Source organism: Elgaria multicarinata, chromosome 5, assembly GCF_023053635.1.
Source record: "Elgaria multicarinata webbii isolate HBS135686 ecotype San Diego chromosome 5, rElgMul1.1.pri, whole genome shotgun sequence".
In the NCBI taxonomy this organism is placed as follows: Eukaryota; Metazoa; Chordata; class Lepidosauria; order Squamata; family Anguidae; genus Elgaria; species Elgaria multicarinata.
The window spans coordinates 4,142,029-4,162,384 of NC_086175.1; the positions used below are offsets into that span (position 1 = coordinate 4,142,029).

Consider the following 20,356-nt stretch of genomic DNA (forward strand, 5'->3'; position numbering starts at 1 on the left):
CTGTTAGAGCAGTACGACAATAGAATCAGTTACCTAGGGAGGTTGTGGGCTCTCCACACTAGAGGCATTCAAGAGGGAGCTGGACAACCATCTGTCAGGGATGCTTTAGGGTGGATTCCTGCATTGAGCAGGGGGTTGGACTCGATGGCCTTGTAGGCCCCTTCCAACTCTGCTATTCTATGATTCTATGAAATGACACACAGGGGATCCCGGGAGTAGGCAAGGATGACCCCTCCATTTACCTGGGATAATCCTTAGGTCTAGCTAAGACCACTGTCAAAACTCAAGAGTAGCACAAATGACATCTGCCCATTGCAGTCCCATCCCTGGCTTCTGTTAGCAAATCGTATCTAGGGGTGCGGGTGTCCTTGTTTAGTTAATCTTTTTTATTTGGGTTATTCTGGAGAGAAGAAAAAGCACTGTGGCATGCAGATTTGGAATGTATATTCCTCTGGAAGTGTGAATACCTGATGCAGGAGCAGAAAACTACATGTAATCATCAGGTATAGTACTCTGCTCGTACTAAAGCTAACCTTTATTTCTTCTTTTATTAGAAACATACACAATGCACTGAGAAATTGGTGGAAAAATCTACCTAACTATAAGATGAAAACAAAACATTTGTTGTACAAAAACCCAGGAATGGCTGGCTAATTTGAAACAAGGGCAAGGCGCTGTGTCTCCACCACTTGAAAGTGTAAGCAACGAGAGGCTGTTGAATACCATGGTAACACTAATAACAGAAAAGCTGCAAAACCAGACCTTGGATGACCTAACATGTAAAACAGTGAATATTAATCTGGTAAGACAACCTCCCTGTATTTGTTCAATATTCAGCTCTCTGTTAACAAAGAATTTGCACGTTGGCAAGAAAAAAATATTCATAAACATGGAATGAGGGATAAGAGCTGGAAAGTTAGGGGACAGTCATAATAGTTCTTTCTAACTTGTTAGGACTTTCCACCCATTTCCTGGAACAAATTTTGAGCTGTTCTGTAATTTTTCTCAAGCCTGGATCTTTTTTTTACAAAAACAAAAACAAAAACAACCCCTTTTGTTGTCTGGTAAGACAACAGAAAGTATAAAATACATAATATACTGATTAAAAACATAATATACATTGTTAAAACATCCTAAAAACATTCTAAAAGCATACTAAAAGCATCCTAAAATTCCATTGGATATGCCTGCCGGAATAATAATAATAATAATAATAATAATAATAATTTTATTATTATTATTAAATTATTATTTATTTACTACGCATTGAATGTGCAAATCAGGCTCTTGGAGAGCTAGAGCCATCTTGTTGATCAGACTTGGGGAACTGATAACTATTTATATAGAACTTTATATGATGGGAGTATTGTACAATATTAATATTTCTCTTATTGCAGTTCTCATCTGAGAAGCAGAACAAAAGTAATAGCCTGTTCCCATTTGAAATCAGTGGTAAGTTCTAAAATGTTGAAGTGTCTTTGAGGTTTTGTTGAATGTTCTAAATATTATGAAGAAATATTGGGCCAAGTTACACAAAGCGTTGGTCATCTTTGCCCAGTTTTGGGATTTTTTTGCACTGGATAGCTTTACATGTATATTTTGCATTAAAAGCTCGACTGCATGTTGTGATATGGGTTAACTTCATTGTGGAAAAATGTATCGCTGCCATCTTCTGTCAGACTCTGAAGACTGCTCAAAAGATACATTGTGTGCTTCTTCGAGGGATGCACTAGTTGAATAGCACATACTGTTCACCGTAGAAACAATATTTGCAGGTTGCCACAATGTAAACATGTATTCGAGGAATTCCTAATTTGTCATAAGCATTGTACTTAGAATAGGAAATTTGTGTGAAATCAAATGAAACATGGCATTAGGGGCTTTGGGTTTTTCACTTGCTTGGGTTTGTAGGAAAGTAATTGTTACCAGCGTGCTAATACGCTGCAGCTCTAGACGTGGCAGGTTCTAGAACTCGGCACATAGGATCAAATCAAAAGCAAATCTAAATCTGTTTGGGAGTTCTAAATTTCGAGCGCCCCCCATTTCTAGCACTCCTAAGGGGCAATTAGTATTCACCCGACTTCATGCTGTGCAAGAGGAGTTTGCATTATCATGAAGCATTAGAATGGTGGTGTGCTCAGGAAAGGGTTTATTTATTTATTTATTTATTACATTTTTATACCGCCCAATAGCCGAAGCTCTCTGGGCGGTTCACAAAAATTAAAACCACAAAAAACATCCAACAGGTTAAAAACACAATTACGAAATACAGTATAAAAAGCGCAACCAGGATAAAACCACACAGCAAAGCTGATATAAGATTAAAATACAGAGTTAAAACAGTAAAATTTAAATTTAAGTTAAAATTAAGTGTTAAAATACTGAGTGAATAAAAAGGTCTTCAGCTGGCGACGAAAGCAGTACAGTGTAGGCGCCAGGCGGACCTCTCTGGGGAGCTCGTTCCACAACCGGGGTGCCACAGCGGAGAAAGCCCTCCTCCTAGTAGCCACCTGCCTCACTTCCTTTGGCAGGGGCTCACGGAGAAGGGCCCCTGTAGATGATCTTAAGGTCCGGGTAGGTACATATGGGAGGAGGCGTTCCTTCAGATAACCTGGCCCCAAACCGTTTAAGGCTTTAAATGTCAATACCAGCACTTTGAATTGGGCCCGGACCTGGACTGGCAGCCAATGAAGTTGTAAAAGGACTGGCGTAATGTGATCTCGCCGGCCAGTCCCTGTTAATAACCTTGCTGCCCTGTTTTGCACCAGTTGAAGTTTCCGGACCGTTTTCAAAGGCAGCCCCACGTATAACGCATTGCAGTAATCCAAACGAGAGGTTATCAGAGCATGGATAACTGTAGCTAAGCTATCTCTGTCCAGATAAGGGTGCAGCTGGTATATCAGCCTGAGCTGATAAAAGGTGCTCTTTGCCACTGAGTTCACCTGTGCCTCAAGTGACAGTTCTGGATCCAAGAGCACCCCCAAACTACGGACCCGATCCTTTAGGGGGAGTGCAACCCCGTCCAGGACAGGGCAAACATCACCGCGCCGGACAGAAGAACCACCCGCTAACAGTACCTCAGTACAGTTCATGCAGATAAGAACATTATCACAGACCCCTGGATGGAAACCAGTGTGTGTGTGTGTGTGTGTGTGATAATGAGATAGATAGATATATCCCCAAAGTTCTCAAGTAGGAAACCCCAGATGTAAAATACATACACATTCTAAACTATTATTTAAACTTAAGGCATGTTTTGGCTTCTTACTTACATTCTAAAAACTATTCATTAATGATATAAATGCAACAATTTATTTATTTTTAGCATTTATACACCACCCTTTAGCCAAAAAGACACCCAGAGCAGCTTACAAAGATAAGTATTAGGGCTTGCAGTCTAAATTTAAAGACATAACACACAAGGCTTGGGGAGGGAAAGAAAAGGCAAGTTCAGTTACAGTTCTTTAATTATTACAGTTATTGTGATTACAAATCCTGAAGCTTTTAGAAAATGTATTAAGTCTAGATGGTTTAGATGAAATTTATGCTATGTTTTATTGAATTGTTGGGTTTTGTCTCATTTGAATTTGTCGATAGGTTTTATTAGCAAATTGTTGTTGCTCATCCCTTCTAGCTGCCAGTGTATAGACAAGAGAAATTCTGTTGTAAATAATTTCTGCAGACGTTATTACAACCCCTTGAAGAAGGTCTAACAGAAAGCCAGAGGCCAAAATGTGTTGGGCTTGTTCACAATAAAGTTGTCAGGGCATCCTGAGATGTTTCTCACTTTTTCTTGTTCCTCTTGAGTCCTTTACCCACCTTGCAACCTAATGCTTATTATGAGCTTCTTTGGACACAGTCCCACTGTGGGAAAGCAGCATATAAACTAAGCTCAATTAGAAAATAATGAAATCAAATTCCTAACAATCAGATGGAGTATATTCAGATGTGAACCAAGCCTAAATTAAAAGGAAACAATAGGGTAACTATGCTTTGGATTTTTCCAGAATGTATAACAAAGGAAATCCACTAAGCAAATATTACTATCAGTCAAGCAAGCATAAAGCTACCAGTGTTGTGAGTAGGAATCGCTGATATGAAACACGAAATGTAGCATTTTAGGAGTAAGGCCAAAGTAATATGTTAAGCTTGCATTATAAATTACCAGCTGTTGTATCCATAAAAAAAGCTTTGCTGGGGTTATAATGTATTCCAAATCTTTACACCACATAAAAGTGTGTGTGTGTTGCCATGTTTTTACTCCTTGTGCCAGTATCATAACGGCCAATAGAGGAATGATGCTGTGGGAAGTAACAAATGATTTACTTAACCACATGATTGCAGATTCCATACATTAGGGATGCTTCATGGAGTCCTGCTCCAAGGAAAGTGAGCTTCCTCAGTGTTATTGGTCATACCTGAATTAGGTGGTGAATCCAGGACGACAGTGTCCTTTTGCTTCCCAGCATCTACATGCTGAGATTTTGGGCAGTAATAAACAGGTGAAGTGCCTCAAAATGGAGGAGGAGTAGGAGTTGGAGGAAAGTAAACTGATGCGCTGTAGAACAGAAGGTTTCAACTCCTGACCTCTGATAACTCGCATTTTGATACAACCACCCCCTAATAACATTAACTAGTGGTGAAGGGTTTTACTTCACGTTGTCCACCCTTCATAACATAAACTTCATAATGCTACTGACTTTAAAAAAAGACAAAAAACTTTTTTCTTTTTCATCCGTATTTCACCTCAACAGGAGAGGGCCCTTGGAAATCTTCACATGAGGTTTGTCAGGTCCGAACTGAACCAAGCAAGAATTCAGTTTGTTCTTTGCCGTTGTGCCCATTCAGTTCAAGTGGAGCCAACGTGGGTTTACACTGTCGACATGAACCTTCGGACCAGTCTCTAGTTTCAGGATGGATAAGTGAACTCAGTCTTCATGAGAACGCCAAACAGCCACTGACACCGCCTACAAAACGACACTGTAGGTCACTCTCTGAACCAGATGAAATAGTTCGTTGCCGATCACCATGGAAACCGGGTAGTTCAAAGATCTGGACTCCTGTGTCTAAGAGACGATGCAACAGTGGAGGCAGCGCTACTTTGCAGCGATGCAGTAGCCACGGAGGCACCACTTTAAAAGAAAGCACAACCATCAGCCTGGCTCACAATGGACCGCCTTTAAATAACGTATTCCAAATCACGAGCTTCAACACTTCACCAGTGCCCAGACCATCTTCTGCAAGTAGCGGCTTTGTAGACAGCAGCGAAGAAAGCTCAAGTTTAAGTTTTCGTTGGAGTTCTGGAAGATCTTACGACTTCAACCTGAGACGCCGCCTTTCCCTATCACAGGAACATATTACTGAAACAGGAAGCAGCTTGTCTTCAGCCAATAGCACTCCCACCTCCACACCAGAGCTCAGTCGGAGTCAGGGCTTGCTGAGGTGTCGCTCACAGCCATGTGTCCTGAATGAGAAGAAAAGCCGACTCAAGCGGAGACGAGAAGAGGATCTCCGATGGAATCGCCCCTCATTAGACTTTTTAAAAATGACTCGGGTGAGATTATCTGTCTCTGTCTGTCTGCATTATGATGTTAACATACCACAGTCCTTTGGGGTTTATTAGTCAATTCAATAATTCTTTTCTGACTCCCGTGCTTCAAACAGCCTATGAAATGCTTGCTGTCTTCTGTAGTGAGAATAAGTGCTTTCACAGCACAGCACATAGATGAAAAATGCCGTATTTGTTTCTGAAACTTTGAATTGGCTTTTATGGCAAAGAACCTAAGTCTATTTTCTTCAGTTAGCTGTGGAAACAATCATTGTAAAGAATGTAAATTCTTTTTTCCCAAAGCATGGAGCGGGACTCTACAAAGCAATGTCCTTAACCCAATTGATTGGTGGCATTGCACATACAATGCTTTACCCTCTTTAAAAAATAATTAAAAATATTTCTTTGCTATCTAAATATCTAGCAGGGTTCCAGTGTGATCCCAAAGATGGCTGCTTCTAAATTTACAGACAAAATGCGGATCTCAGGTTGGAGCTGAGGTTCAGGTGGGATGATTTGCCTTGGAGAGCAGCACCAGCATGCAGCGAACTGTGGCAAATGCTTAGGCCCCAGCAGGGCCTGCTGCCTGCACTGGACAGGGTGGGCCCCTCTTAGCCATTTTTTCTTGCTGCCCGGTGCTGAGAGGAACACTGGGTTGCTGCCATGAGCCACCTTGTTAACTTCCACACTGGACCCATGCCCCATGTGGTGTTGCTCTAGAGCAGCCTTCTAGAATCTGGTGCCTTCCAGATATTTTCGGGAACAACTCCCAGCATTCCTGACTATTGGCCATATTGTTTGCAGATGCCCGAAACATCTGGAGGGCACCAGGCTGCTCTAGAGTGACACTACATTAGGGCCCAGGCATATGGGGCATGGGGTGGGATTAGACGGCAGCTCCACTGCCTCTGCCTGAGTGCTGGGTGGCTGCAGCAAGACGATGGGCTCATCTACACCTGCAGCCCTTTGGGGAGTGGGGGAGGGGCAATCACAGAGTTTCCCACTTCCGGTATTGTCCCTCTGGGGCCACACGCCAGTGAGTTGCTCCGGAAGTAAAGAGGGACGTTCCGGGACACCGTTTCTTTTTTTAAAAAAAGAGAGGATTTTTTTGTGTGAAGGAATGATTGTTCTTTGAAAAACCCACAACAAACTTGGTGCTGGAAGACACCAAACGCCATCCCAAAGAAGGCGAAAATGCTCTCCCCCTCACCCCCTCACTCACCCCGCACAGCTCTGTGCCCGTTTCCTGAGCCCTGCTACTCTTGGGGGAGAGGGAGGACCCTGGGAGGAAGAGCCACACTGCCCACAGAGCTTTGGATGGTCCTCAGATGGTGGAGAAAAAATGGGGAAAAGGCAGGCCCAGCTATCCCCGGAGAACTGAGTGCTCGTCCCCGGTTCACCCCGGGATCAGATGTGTGTCATTTGGCTGCGTAGGGATGACCTCGTGACCACCCTGGGATAAATGGCAGGTGCAGATTAGGCCAACATGCTAATTTAACCCCATCCCTGATGTGTCCATAGCTGGCACTGTCAGGGCCCATGCGCTCAGGGCAAAGTTGAATTGGCAGCTTGCTACTTCTGCTTGGTGCTTGATTAAGAGAAACACAGGGCAGGCAACAGTGATGGTGGCACCGCTTCTTGCCCCACAGCTGCTTCCTGTTGCCACCACTGCCCCGAACAATTTGTCCAGGGCCTCTCAACCCTGGAGGCAGTCCAGCTTGTAGAGCAGCCTGTTCACAGCACAGAGGGGTCCATGGTGCTTGCTTAGATATGTATCATGAGATCAAAGATCTGGCCTTGATTTAGATAGCTGGCTACTCCCAGCTATCTACTCCCCTACTCTTGGGGGTGTTAGTACAGTGTATTTAAGAGTTGATTCAAAAGAGAAGTGATAGGCATTGGGGGGGATCTTTTTTCCTTTCCTTTCCTTCAAAAGGGTATCAGAATTTCATAAATAAGAAGTTGGTCCAAAGCTGCTTTGCAGGAGGCCCCAATACTCCCCACCCCCACAGATCAATCAAACATTAAGGTGGCCAGTACTAGTCTCCTCAAAAAAACAAATCAGCTCTCCTCGAGCCTGCCAATGAAGAAGCTGATTAACATTTGTATCCTGCACATAGTTCCTGGACTGAATAGACTGAAAATGGAAGATTGCTTTAATCTCCTAATACCTACACCACCTGTGGTCCACCAAGCTGAATGTGGGCCATCAATCATTTATGGCAGTCCAAGAAACCCCCCATTCTTGCTGCTTGCCTGGCACTGCAAAACTAGGTTCCAAGCAACTGCTATGCCACAATACATCATTGGTTGGCTGCATTTGGCTTAGTGGTCATTGGCCTTTAGTGTGATCTCACTTTCACTTAGTTTTCCATGCAAACTGCGTTCTCTCAGCTTAAGGCAGTGTTTCCTAAGGGGCCAGACCATATAATTTTTTTTCTTGTAAAAGCAGCCACTGAGCAGTTCTGATTTCGGCCAGGGCTACAGCATGGGGCGAGGGGGTTCAAACTCTTTATACTGTATTGATTCTCCAATTTAAATCCACCCACCCAATCTGAAGTTCCTATTAGCAGCAGAGGGCCAAAGTTACAGGCACAGTTTTTTGTGTCTATATGTTTTTCCCTTCCACAACAAATTGTAGCATGGGTCGGGATGTGTGGAAATGCTCATTTCCTGAACAGGACAGGTCTGCTCACCTGTCCTGATCTGGAAATGGGCATTTCTGCTATTTTCCCAGATTATTTTTAGAAGTGCAAAAGCCCCATTGCACAAGTGGTGGGTCCCATAAGTGCCTCAGGACCAGGAGAGTATCCCCATTGGATACTGCCCTAGTTCTCTGACGTTACATGACCCTGCTAACTGTGTTCCTACTAGCATGCTGGATGGCTCCATTTTGAATCAACTGAAATTTCTTAGCTTCTTTAAAGGGCAGCCTCAGATAGAGAGCACTGCAGTAATCCAATCTGGCTGTAACCAGTGCATGAGGCAGCTCTGCCCTATCCGGTTAGGAACACAGCTGGCAATAAAAGGTGTTTCTACCACGGATGTCATCTCTGTAAAGGAAGCACGCTCCAGCAAAGCTGGCTTTTCCAATTGCATTCCCTTTCTCTCGACATTCCTTCCCCGGCCACGCCACCTTCCTTTCTCCTGCCGCTCCTCCGGGACGCCTCTCCGGGATCTTTGGGGTCCCTCCGGGGCCTTTCCGCTCGAATGCCTGCAGCCGGTCTGCCATTTTCGCCGCTTCCATCAGAGTCGGGGGGTTCTTTTCCCCCACCCAAGCATCGTATTTCTCCAGGAATTGGCGGTAAAGCTGCTCTTTAGCTATCAGGTCCTTGGCCCCCTTCAAGTCTCAGACCCCCTCGGCATCCATCCAAGCCTCCATAGCCATCACCATTCGGGTGGCGAATGCGGCAAAAGTCTCGGGCCCCGGGTCAGTTGACGAAATTTCTGTCGGCAATGTTCCGTTGTCAGGGCAAACTGCTCCTTCGCCAAGTTTTTGAAATACAGGTAGTCGTGGCGCAACTCCCGTGGGATGGTTGCTATCATTTCTCGCAATGTTCTGGTAACTTGTGGTTGCAACAAGCTCATCCTCTGGGCCGGCAAGACCCCCAGCTCATCGCACGTGTCCTCAAAAAGGGCCGGGAACGCTCCCACATCATCTCCTTCCTGATACATGGGAAAAGCCCGTCGGTCAAAACACGGTCCTGGGGTTGCCCCCCCTCTCTCTCCATGATCCTTAGATGGCGGGACATCAGCTCCAGACATTCCGTGTATATCCGCTGAACGTTCCTTTCGTTGCTCTCCTCCCTGGCCCCTACACCTGGGCCATTCCTTTCTGCTTCTCTCGGCGGCCGAGGGGGTGGGGGCAGCGGCGTTCCTCGCGGCCGTGGGACCTGCACCCTCCGGTTGTCTCCCTCCAGCATCACTGCCAGTGCCGGGGTCGCCTGCATTCCAGAAGTGTCCCCTTCCAGCATCGCCCCTGGGAACGACATCCTCGGGTCAACTTCGAACCACGCTCTTTCCCGCTCCTCCTCTGGCCGCCAGAGTCGTGCTGCATGCCGCCTCCGGGCCCCTCCTTCAGAGCTTGGTGTCTCCTGCATCCCCCACTCGAAAGTGGACAGATGGGACTCCCCTTCCGCTCCCTCCTGAGGGTTTGCCCCTAAAAACTCTACTCCTGGAGCTTCCCCTCCCTGACTCTGAGCCGAACGCTCTACTCCTGGAGCCGCCACTCCTTGGTTCAAATCCATTTTGGCTGGCCTATTCGACTTTGCTTAGCCTGGGTTCCAACCTTTGCTCTCCCCTTCCTACCAGCGTATCGTTCCTCCGGATCTGTGTCGAATCCCACCGCTAACACCATGTAAAGGAAGCACGCTCCAGCAAAGCTGGCTTTTCCACTGGATTTTGCACAGATCCCAAGAACACACGCACACAGCTCCAAACTGGAGGGTTAGGCCCAAATTTATTGAGGATAAGAGTAGGAAATACAAGATTAGCATTCAACGGATAAAACATGCAGATACAGAATAAGAACCCAGTCTAAGCAAACTAAATAACTAAGTTGCAAACTATACTTCACCCAGCCATGTGGTCATCCAGCTCAGAACTAAAAGCCCCTTTCAAAAGCATACTCTTTATAGATAGTTTCCCCTGCTCCTTCCCCCCTCCCTTGCGAAGATCTTTCACACCTTCCCTGAGATGTTAATTTTCGCTCAAGGCCGACCGGCCTTGCCCCAAGCGGTTCCAGGATGTGCCAGAACGCCCACATGCAGCTGGTGCTTATCTGTTCCGCTCCTAAAAATCATAACAATAAAACATTTTAACATTTTAAAACATCCATTCTTTGTATGATTTAACCCCATCCTTACAATCTCAACTTCTAAAGTTGGTGCTGGGTCCAAGATATCCCTCAAGCTATGGACTTGACCTTTCAGGGAGAGTGTAATCTCATTCACAATGGACTGTATATCTCCATCCACATAAGGAGAATTTCCAATAGGCAACACTTCTATCTTGTCTGGATTAAGTTTCAACTTGTTTGCCCTCGTCCATCCCAGTACTGCCTCCAGAATATCCAGTACCCCCCTGGAATTGTTGAGAGAACATGAGGTAGAACTGGATACCATCAACCTGTTGGTGAAACTTCAGCCAAAGTGGTGATACACTTCACTGTTTGGGGGTGTTAGTACAGTGTATTTAAGAGTTGATTCAAAAGAGAAGTGATAGGCATTGGGGGGGAATCTTTTTTCCTTTACTTTCCTTCAAAAGGGTATCAGAATTTCATAAATAAGAAGTTGGTCCAAAGCTGTTTTGCAGGAGGCCCCAATACTTAAAAGTCAAGAGGAACCCCAGAATAAAAGCTCTGGGAAATTGGGTGGCTGGGTGGGGAGGGAATTGCATTATCCTTGTCTTTTTAGAATTTTACAAATAGAATTTTTTGGCAGAACATTTGTTGATGCTCTTCTCCAGCTGTGAAAATTATAACTTAAACGTGTTTTAAACTTAAAAGTGATGTACTAATAATTGCATGAAGCTTTTATGGACTGTTATTTTAGTATATTGATCTGTAGTTCATTGCTGAAAGAACTAATGAGAACCAGGCTGTCTGTATTTCTCATGCTGTGAAAAGGTGACCATCTATTAAATTCTTAAATAGGAGTACAGCAGAAATCTGTGGTGGTGTGGTTTTTAAATATTGGGTTAATTGACAATGTTGTCCTAGAGAGCTATACTAGTACATCTATACTAGTAGGTTTGTTGGATGGAGGAATAGATTCCTTGGATGGATGCTTAAAAAGTCTCTATAGATACAGGTTTCCTTGCTTCCTTCTTTAATGTATTGGTGTGGAGGGAGGGGCAGGAAATGCATTCATCATCTGTTTGATTTTAAGTCAAAGTGTTAAAGCTGCTACCCTATACACAGGTGCATATTTCTGAGTAGTGCTGTAAAGGATTGTGCTGTGAATTCTCTAAAGCTGTAGTCCTATACCCACTTGCCTGGACATCAGCACCATTGAACTCAGTGGGACTTACTTTTGAGTAGGCATATTTAGGACTGTTGTAAGGTTGCAGTCCTGTACATGAGGGCCGGGGATCCTTTTTCAGCTTGAGTGCTACGGTGGTTCCAGCCAAGCACATCAGGGTCCACATGTCACCAGTGGGCAGGACCACTCCCACTGCTGGCATGCATACGCATGCACATACCTGCACACACACATACCCGATTCCCTGCATTTTACACATTACATGCACACGGACACACTCTATTCATACCATTCTCTCTCACACACACATCACATAGCAAGGCCATTGGAGGGAATAGTTGTTCTCGTCCCACATTGGCAGTAAGCTCCAGCACGGAAAGGCAAGGAACTGTCCATGGAAGGAGAGAATGGTCTCCCTCCATAGGAAATTCACTGGCTTTCTTTGCTGTACTGAGAAGGCGTGGCAGGAAAAAGCTCTTATGTGCAATTAATGCCTGATTGGAGATTATTCCTTTTCTCTGCTGTGTTTAAGAAAGGTATCCTAATCAGAGATAATTGGGGGCTAATCAGAGATAAGAGCTTTCCCCCCGCCTAGGGAGTGGGGCAGACCAGTTCCAGAGCTCCTGTGGATTGGAAGTTTCCCAGCCCCAGAGAGCTATTGGGTGGTATAGAAACGTAAGAAATGAATGAATAAAAATGTCTGCTATACACATTTAACTGAGACCAAGTCCCATTGAACAAAATGGTGTTTCCTTCAGAGTAGACTTGCGTAGGTTTGCCCTGCAAATAACTGTCCTGCCAACTTGTGTACAAGCCTTTGGGAACATCTAATTTATTAAATTTGTACTCTGCTTTGTGCCCTACAAGTTCCCAAAACACTTTATAACCAATTAAAGGCAATGAAATTCAATACAAGATAACATTAGTTCAGAACCTCAAACCTTACAACTTGAAAATGTTTTTTACTGCTCCCCAAAAAGAACCAATGGAATACATCTGGTTGGTCTTCCTCAGATGGGAGTTCATAAACAGGGTTGCCATGCAAAGAGCCCTATTCCTGGTCAAAGGTGGCCAATTTCATGACAACTGAAGGGATAATGGATTGTATTTCAGTGTTCTGAAGCCAATGCCCCACTTCACTCTTCTACAGGATGTATATCTGCCCTATGATCATACATACCCTGGGGAATTGTGCTAAGGGAGAATTGATATTAAATATTAAATAAATAGAACAAAAGGAGAGGAAAAAGTGGTGTACAAAGACAGTAATTTCTTACTATATATGCCCAGCGCACTTTGATAGCAATCTCCCCCAGGAGGTAAACGCTCATTGTGTTCCTTGGTGTACTCCAAATGTTTTAACTGGGCTTCCACACTAAGATTCATGAACAACAAGCCTCTTCCACCCCCATTCCCCAAGGAAGATGAATGTCTGAATGCAGTTTCTATGTAATGACTAATTTTGTGCACCAGCTTGATGTTCTGCACCACCTTTTAATTTTTTGGTGCTCCTTTTCTCCTAACTCTAAATAGAACATTCTTTCTAAAGCTTCTTTTATCTAAAAACTTACTATAAAAAACCCAGCAACACAGGGGCAATTTGATTTAAAACAAATTGATTTAAATCAAGATTTAAATTGCTTATCTGAAGGACTCAATTTTAATGATGTAAATCTCATTTTAAATCACTAGTGAGGAAGATTCTATTTAATCATATTTTTTGTTGCTTAATATAACTTCAATATGTATTCAGAGATGTAGCTTTCATTAGAAGGTAGGTACACACTAAGCAATTATTTCTGGATTGTTTTCAGATTAATTTTAATCAAAAATGGGATGATAATTTGGTCACTTCAGTACTAAAGCAGAATGAACTTGTGAAGTCATTCAGGAGATGAACCAGCTCCATGATATTTTTCATTTGATGTGCCCGAGTCGCCACCACCAAACGGGCTTTGAAACTGTACTAATAAGATTGTTTATTTTTCTGATTAGTTTTCTTCTTTAGCAAACAACAACATTAACAAAACATGCACATGGATTTTTGAATGGTGAGTTATTTCAGTTTTTAGATAAATGTAAATTTCTTTAAAAATAAAATTGAGGTAATTTCAACCACAGCAGGTACAGAAACAAAATATTCCCAAATGGGGTTTCTTTTACAGCCTGCTGCTGCCATGTTAGGGATTTCCCTTCTACAGTGGCGGATACATGCAGCAGAAGTTTCCTCAGGAGTCAGGACTGCATGAAGGTGTCCTGTTCACTTTTGGTCTCACTTTCTATCCCCCGCCTTCTATCCCTTGCATTTATACCCAGACTCCTCCTCCTCGTTCAGATCTACTCCGTCTCCCCAAATTCTCTATTCATTCACCTTCCAAAAGTTGTATAATTGGTATTCATGATGATGTCTTTGACCTAGGCTCTTTTTTTTATGAATTGTTTTAAGAAAATTTCAAAATCAGATTTAAATTTTTTAAAAAATCTGATTTAAAATTTAAAAATCTGATCTTTATTTTTTTATTTTAAAAATCATTGGTTTTTTTATCAATCCTGCAGCATCAACATCTTTGCTAATTTGTAGTAATAAGGCGGTGCTTGCTTTTCTAAAAAACATGTTTGCTAATCTTGAGTAAGCACACTTGATGAATTTCTTTGCTGCAGTTGGGAGCTGGCGCATTGCAAGGGTGATCTTTATTGCAGAAGCTCATGTGTGCATGTGCACGTATGCATGTACATGAATGCACACACACACATACATGAAGCAGATTTTTTTTTTGCAATATTTATAATCCACTTCTTCCAGTGAAAATTGCCTAAGACCACCATGTATGATGTAAAAATGAACAATTGCAGTGTGTTCCCCCACATATGATATGGTACTGGGTTATAACCAAATTCCTAAAATATGACCTTTTGTTAGTTGTGTGCTCAAACAGTAATCTATCAACTCCTTGGTGGCCTAATAAACTAATAAACCAATGAAATGTACTAGCCTCCTTTTGAAAAGCTCATAGTACTTAAAAGCCACATCTGCTTTATATTTATGGACAGTTCAAGACAATGTTTAAACCTTGATTTATGTGCATTAAACCTTTTCATTACCACAGTGCTTTGTGGTTAACCATGTTCAGCTGTGGTTAACGCTAACCACATGCAGAATGCTAGCAGACAACACCATTGACGCTTTTGTGGTGAAGTTTTCATTAACCACATGCTAACCACAAAGCAGTTAGATGAGCACCTGAGTCCTCCAAATGCTCCGCCCCGTATTCCAGCAGTCCGGGCTCTAAGACACCTGGCAGTTGTACCCACCATTTCACTTAACGTCGTAACGGCGCTTCAACCTGGTAAGGGAAAGGGTAGATCAGTATGGGGTTGGGGAGTAAAAAAGGTGTATTTCCAGAAGGCGCCACTTTAAACATCATGTACCATACAAAAACTGGGGCCAATTAGGTAAGTAAAATGGTGGCCGCAGGACCCGTTACAACCAAGCAGCAGGCTGGAGCAGAGATTGAGCCCATAGGCTAGAGTGGCCAGGGCAATTTCGGCCTCTCTGTACTGGAAGCTCTATGATTTTGACCCGTTAACCACAGTGTGTGTCAGACGACACCTTAAACCAAATGTGCTGCTAACCATGATGCATAATGTGGTTAGTGAAGCTGACCACAGTGTGGTTAACAGGTGTACATGGTTTGTGCAAACACGTGTCAGACAACACTGTTAACCATGCTGCTTGACCACAAAATGGTTAACGGCATGGTTAACGGTGTCTTCCGAACAGGGCCAATGTTATCCAGCCCTTCCTGCAAGGAGGTCAGGGCAACATTTGTGGCATTATTCTCCCCCCCTCCCTTGCTAGCAGTCCTGAGAGATAAACAAGTTTGAAAGATTGGGCAAGTCATCTAGTGAGCTTTGTGGCCAAGTAAGGATTAGGAACCAGGAGCTTTTCTAGATGAGGCTTATTGCGTGCTTTGCTATTCCTCATTCACAGTTGCTTACAGGTGCTTTGACGTCATCCACCATTTTTGCTCCTGTGTTTTCAAAACACTTTCGCAGGGGGTTTGGGGGCAGGGAAAATCCAGTATCCTTTTGCATCGGGGAAACAAAGCACAATTCTCCACCAGTGTAGTAGTCTGCTATATTACAGTGCCAGCTAGAGGTTATGTAGGGGAAAGTACAGAAAGACAGGAAAAAACTTGTGCAGAGATCCGATCTTAATTCTGCAAAGAATCTGGAAACGCTAGCACCGGATTAAAAAGCTTTGTCTAGAAAAGCTCCAAGTGTCCCAGGCAAACTCCAACCCTAAACTGCACTGGCTTCTAGTATGCTTCAGTTACGTAAGCAGAAGATAAAATAAACCAAAACGAATCCAGCTTTTAGTGAGAGCTTCTAGAAAAGGAATCAGCTATAATTGTTTGACTAAATTTGAAACCACCAAGGGTTGGAGGAGTCCTCACATGCATTCCTTGTTTCTTTTTTTTTCTTTAAGAATTTTATTTTTTACTAATAAACATACGTACTAATAAACAATACAATTAAAGAAACAACCTAATACAATAATATTGCGATACATTAAAATCTCATATTTTCACTTAACCTTTTTAACATAATCAAACTTAACCTAAAAGTGCACCCCCCACCTCGGGACCTTATTCCTATTTCCAAAAACTCATAGTTTCTTCAGCTGGTGGTTCCCCACTTCCCTTAGACAACACAAATATTAGGAACTGTTTCCAGATTCCCTCAAAATCATTCGTTTTTGTTATAGCTCTTCTCATTTTAATATTACATGTCAATTTATCATTAATAGCAATCTCCCAGACTTCTTTATACCACTCTTCAATAGAGTATTCACCTTGTTTCTTCTTGTTGGTAGAAACATTCCATTATTATTATTATTATTATTATTATTATTATTATTATTATTATTTATATAGCACCATCAATGTACATGGTGCTGTACAGAGTAAAACAGTAAATAGCAAGATTCTGCCGCATAGGCTTACAATCTAATAAAATCATAGTAAAACAATAAGGGGAAGAGAATGCAAACAGGCACAGGGTAGGGTAAGCAGGCACAGGGTAGGGTAAAACTAACAGTATAAAATTTCATATAACAGTATAAAATTTCTACCAACACAGTAAAAATGGTGTCATGTGTTTTAAGATATAGATGTGATTTGTAAACATATTCTTGGATTTTGTCAGCTTACAAATAGGACCTGTGGCAAAATGTTGCAGGGAGAAGTGTTCCTGCTTAGGGCACCTTCTTCGAGGATACTCCATTATGTTCCTCCTGCCCCTGAGTTCCACTTTCCCCCATCCCAACAGGCATCCAGCATTCTGCACCCATTGAACATGTTTAGTCCTCATTAGGTTTTCTGGAGTTTGGTGTTTTTTGGGGGGGTGGGGTTGCTCCTTTAGGGTCCCCCATAAAGATTTCCCTCCAGACATGTTGTGATCCTCTTCTTGTTCATCGGTGATGCCAGTTACACACGGAGAGGCACTCAGAGAACTAAGTTTGTAATGCCTATATTGTCATTGTACTTAAATCCATGTGGTTCAGACAACTTATTTCTAACTTCCTCCTCCTCTCCCTTGCACCCCCTGCACCTCCCAGAAACCTACTCCAGGCTAGGAGTTAATGATTTGGACGAGGAGGTGCAGGGAATGCTGATCAAATTTGCAGATGACACAAAATTGGGTGGGATAGCTAATACCCTGGAAGACAGAAACAAACTTCAAAGTGATCTTGATAGGCTGGAGTGCTGGGCTGAAAACAACAGGATGAAATTTAATAGGGATAAATGCCAAGTTATACATCTAGGAAATAGAAACCACATGCACAGTTAAAGATGGGGGATACTTGGCTCAGCAATACTACAAACGAGAAGGATCTTGGAATTGTTGTAGATCACAAGCTGAATATGAGCCAACAGTGCAGTATGGCTGCAAGAAAGGCAAATGCTATTTTGGGCTGCATTAATAGAAGTATAGCTTCCAAATCACGTGAGGTACTGGTTCCTCTCTATTTGGCCCTGGTTAGGCCTCATCTAGAGTATTGCGTCCAGTTCTGGGCTCCACAATTCAAGAAGGACGCAGACAAGCTGGAGCGGGTTCAGAGGAGGGCAACCAGGATGATCAGGGCTCTGGAAACAAAGCCCTATGAAGAGAGACTGAAAGAACTGGGCATGTTTAGCCTGGAGAAGAGAAGATTGAGGGGAGACATGATAGCACTCTTCAAATACTTAAAAGGTTGTCACACAGAGGAGGGCCAGGATCTCTTCTTGATCCTCCCAGAGTGCAGGACATGGAATAATGGACTCAAGTTACAAGAAGCCAGATTCCGGCTGGACATCAGGAAAAACTTCCTGAGAAGAACAGTACAACAATGTACTTAGAACAGTACAACAATGGAACCAGTAACCTAGGGAGGTTGTGGGCTCTCCCCACTAGAGGCATTCAGGAGGGAGCTGGACAAACATCTGTCAAGTAGGCTGTAGGATGGATTCCTGCCTTGAGCAGGGGGTTGGACTCGATGGCCTTATAGGCCCCTTCCATCTCTACTATTCTATGATTCTATGAATAAGCACCCCCACCCCATTCTGCTAATGGAGGACATACTGTTGACAGGAAGGACAAATTTAATACAACTCACTGAAACAAAGAATAGTAGAGTTGGAAGGGGCCTATAAGGCCATCGAGTCCAACCTCTCCTTATTTTAGGGCATGGATGGATGCCCCCCCAATTGCTTTAAAGTTCTAATTAAAAAGGGTTGGGGATTGAAGTGCAGCAGTACAGGCAATCTGTTGGAGGAGAATACATGGGTTAGGAAGTGACATAGGCCACAGAGATAAGGTTTCTTAAATTACTCATTTGGTGTCAGTAATAACTCCAAATGCATAGCAGAGTTAGAGCTGAATAATTACAAGGGAATAATTGAAGTACCTGGAGTCTGCTCACAGTGCTGGTCTATAATGTGCCCTGGCAATGTAATGTTGTATGTCAGTTATAAATATGGTGTTGAAACATGGCATTGATGGCTTTCTGTATAAGTCATAAGAGAGCTTTGGCTACTGGGTGATATAGAAATGTAATAAATAAATAGGTCAACAAATAGATAGATCATTAGCCCATGTAGCATCAAGAATGAATACTAAGTGGTATACAGGGAAATAATTGTTCAAAACTCTTTTATGGTGTAGTTGTATAAATATTGGAGTATTCCATTTCTGATTGCATGCTTTTTAATTACAGACTTTAAAAAATTCAAAAAGTCTCTGCTCACTTGATTATGAGGATGATGACAGTGATGAGGCACAGATGAAGACCCTTGTCTCCTCTCCATGTGACTCGAATGACCTAATGAACATTATCACCCCCAGTTTCAGTCTAGAGAAAGAGCAGCCAAATGATGACAAGCATCATGGCTCCCAGAAAGCCACAGCAAGCTTCAGCACCAGGGCTTCCAAGGGTGTGGCTGCCAGGCGCGCAAGTGGAGAGGAGACCAGTGACTGTGAAAGCACCGAAGACGGCATTGAAGAGGACATCTTTCCTCTGGACTGTGAGGGCCTAGATCTTGAGCAGATTGAAAATAACTGAGTCAGTGGCAGGGTAAAAACCTAAATTTTAATTTTGTACCAGAAATGTTAGTGGACTATGATGCTTATCCCCGCGTTTCTGCAGCTTCACCGAGAAGGAATGTTTCATGAATGTTGATTAGTGCTGAATTTTAGATGTACACTTAGATGCTCTCAGAGGTAGTCTGTCAAGAAATCATTTGGATTTAGACAACTCCTAATACAAGTCTCTTGTCTCTTTTCTTTCCAGCTCTAGGGGGTGCACTCACTTGAAGCTCGTTTTTGGAAGGGCATTCAGTGCTGCAGTCTGGATGCAGTGATTCTATTGAGGGTTTAAGGTCTTTTGCTAAAGAGATTAACATGAAAGTGAGTTACATAACCAAATTGCTATCGAGCCATACATGATCGATCCAAAATATGTAACTGCCTGCTTGTGCAGTGAGTAGAGTTTTGAACATCATGTAGAAATGGCTTTCTATACAAGTGGGCTTGGTTCACACACCAGCGGCACCACTGAATATCCTCTGATTTGTGCTTGCCTGCCTTTGAATGGAATAAACAGTGTTTGAACCAGAGGTTGACACATACCAGGTTATACCTGATTCCCACATCAGCTCTTCTTAGAACTGCCCAGTCATGGGATCTTGTAGCCGGATACATGTGTACCTTCAGTTTATGTGATACTTTTTTCATGAGAGAATAGAAGGCATGAGAAGGCATAAGAATATTCACATGTAGGACATGTTGACAAATAGCACCTTGTATGAACAGCACTAAGACTTGTTCTGTCAAAACCTTCTAAAGGTTGCAATGTTCCTATTTGAACTGTTTTGTAGCTGAAGCAATGCTAAACTGAGTGGACTGGACTGCAAGTCCTTGCCCACTGCCTTGGTCATTATGTTTTCAGAGGAATGTATGACAAAAGCACTTCAACTTCTCGGAAGGGACTCTGGTATGATGAGTTTCTCAAGAGGTAACCTTTCAGCAATACTAGAAAGAAACTAGTCCTTGAATTAAATTACATTTTGCTTTCCTCTGTTGTCTGAATTCCAATGATTTTTATGTCACAATTTCTTATATTCTATATAGGATCCAGTTGGAAGTTGTTCACTGCTGACCTGATGGTTTTATGTGTGAAATGCAAACTTCCTAATGATGAGTTGGGGGCTGGCTAGTTGTAAATATGCCACTGAGCTGCTTAAAGAAGCTTCACCATTCAGTTGCTTTGGGAACACTAATATTAAGC

The 20,356-nt window shown here is 42.9% G+C and overlaps 1 protein-coding gene across 1 annotated transcript; it reads left to right on the forward strand.

Moving 5' to 3' along the window:
* Positions 1–447: 447 nt before the first annotated feature.
* FAM53A (family with sequence similarity 53 member A) lies at positions 448–20,143 on the forward strand. The gene is made up of 4 exons (XM_063125914.1): positions 448–802; positions 1,398–1,452; positions 4,755–5,554; positions 18,788–20,143. The coding sequence occupies exons 1-4, from the start codon at positions 725–727 to the stop codon at positions 19,130–19,132; spliced, it is 1,278 nt and encodes a 425-aa protein (XP_062981984.1). The 5' UTR covers positions 448–724; the 3' UTR covers positions 19,133–20,143.
* The last annotated feature ends 213 nt before the right edge of the window (positions 20,144–20,356 follow it).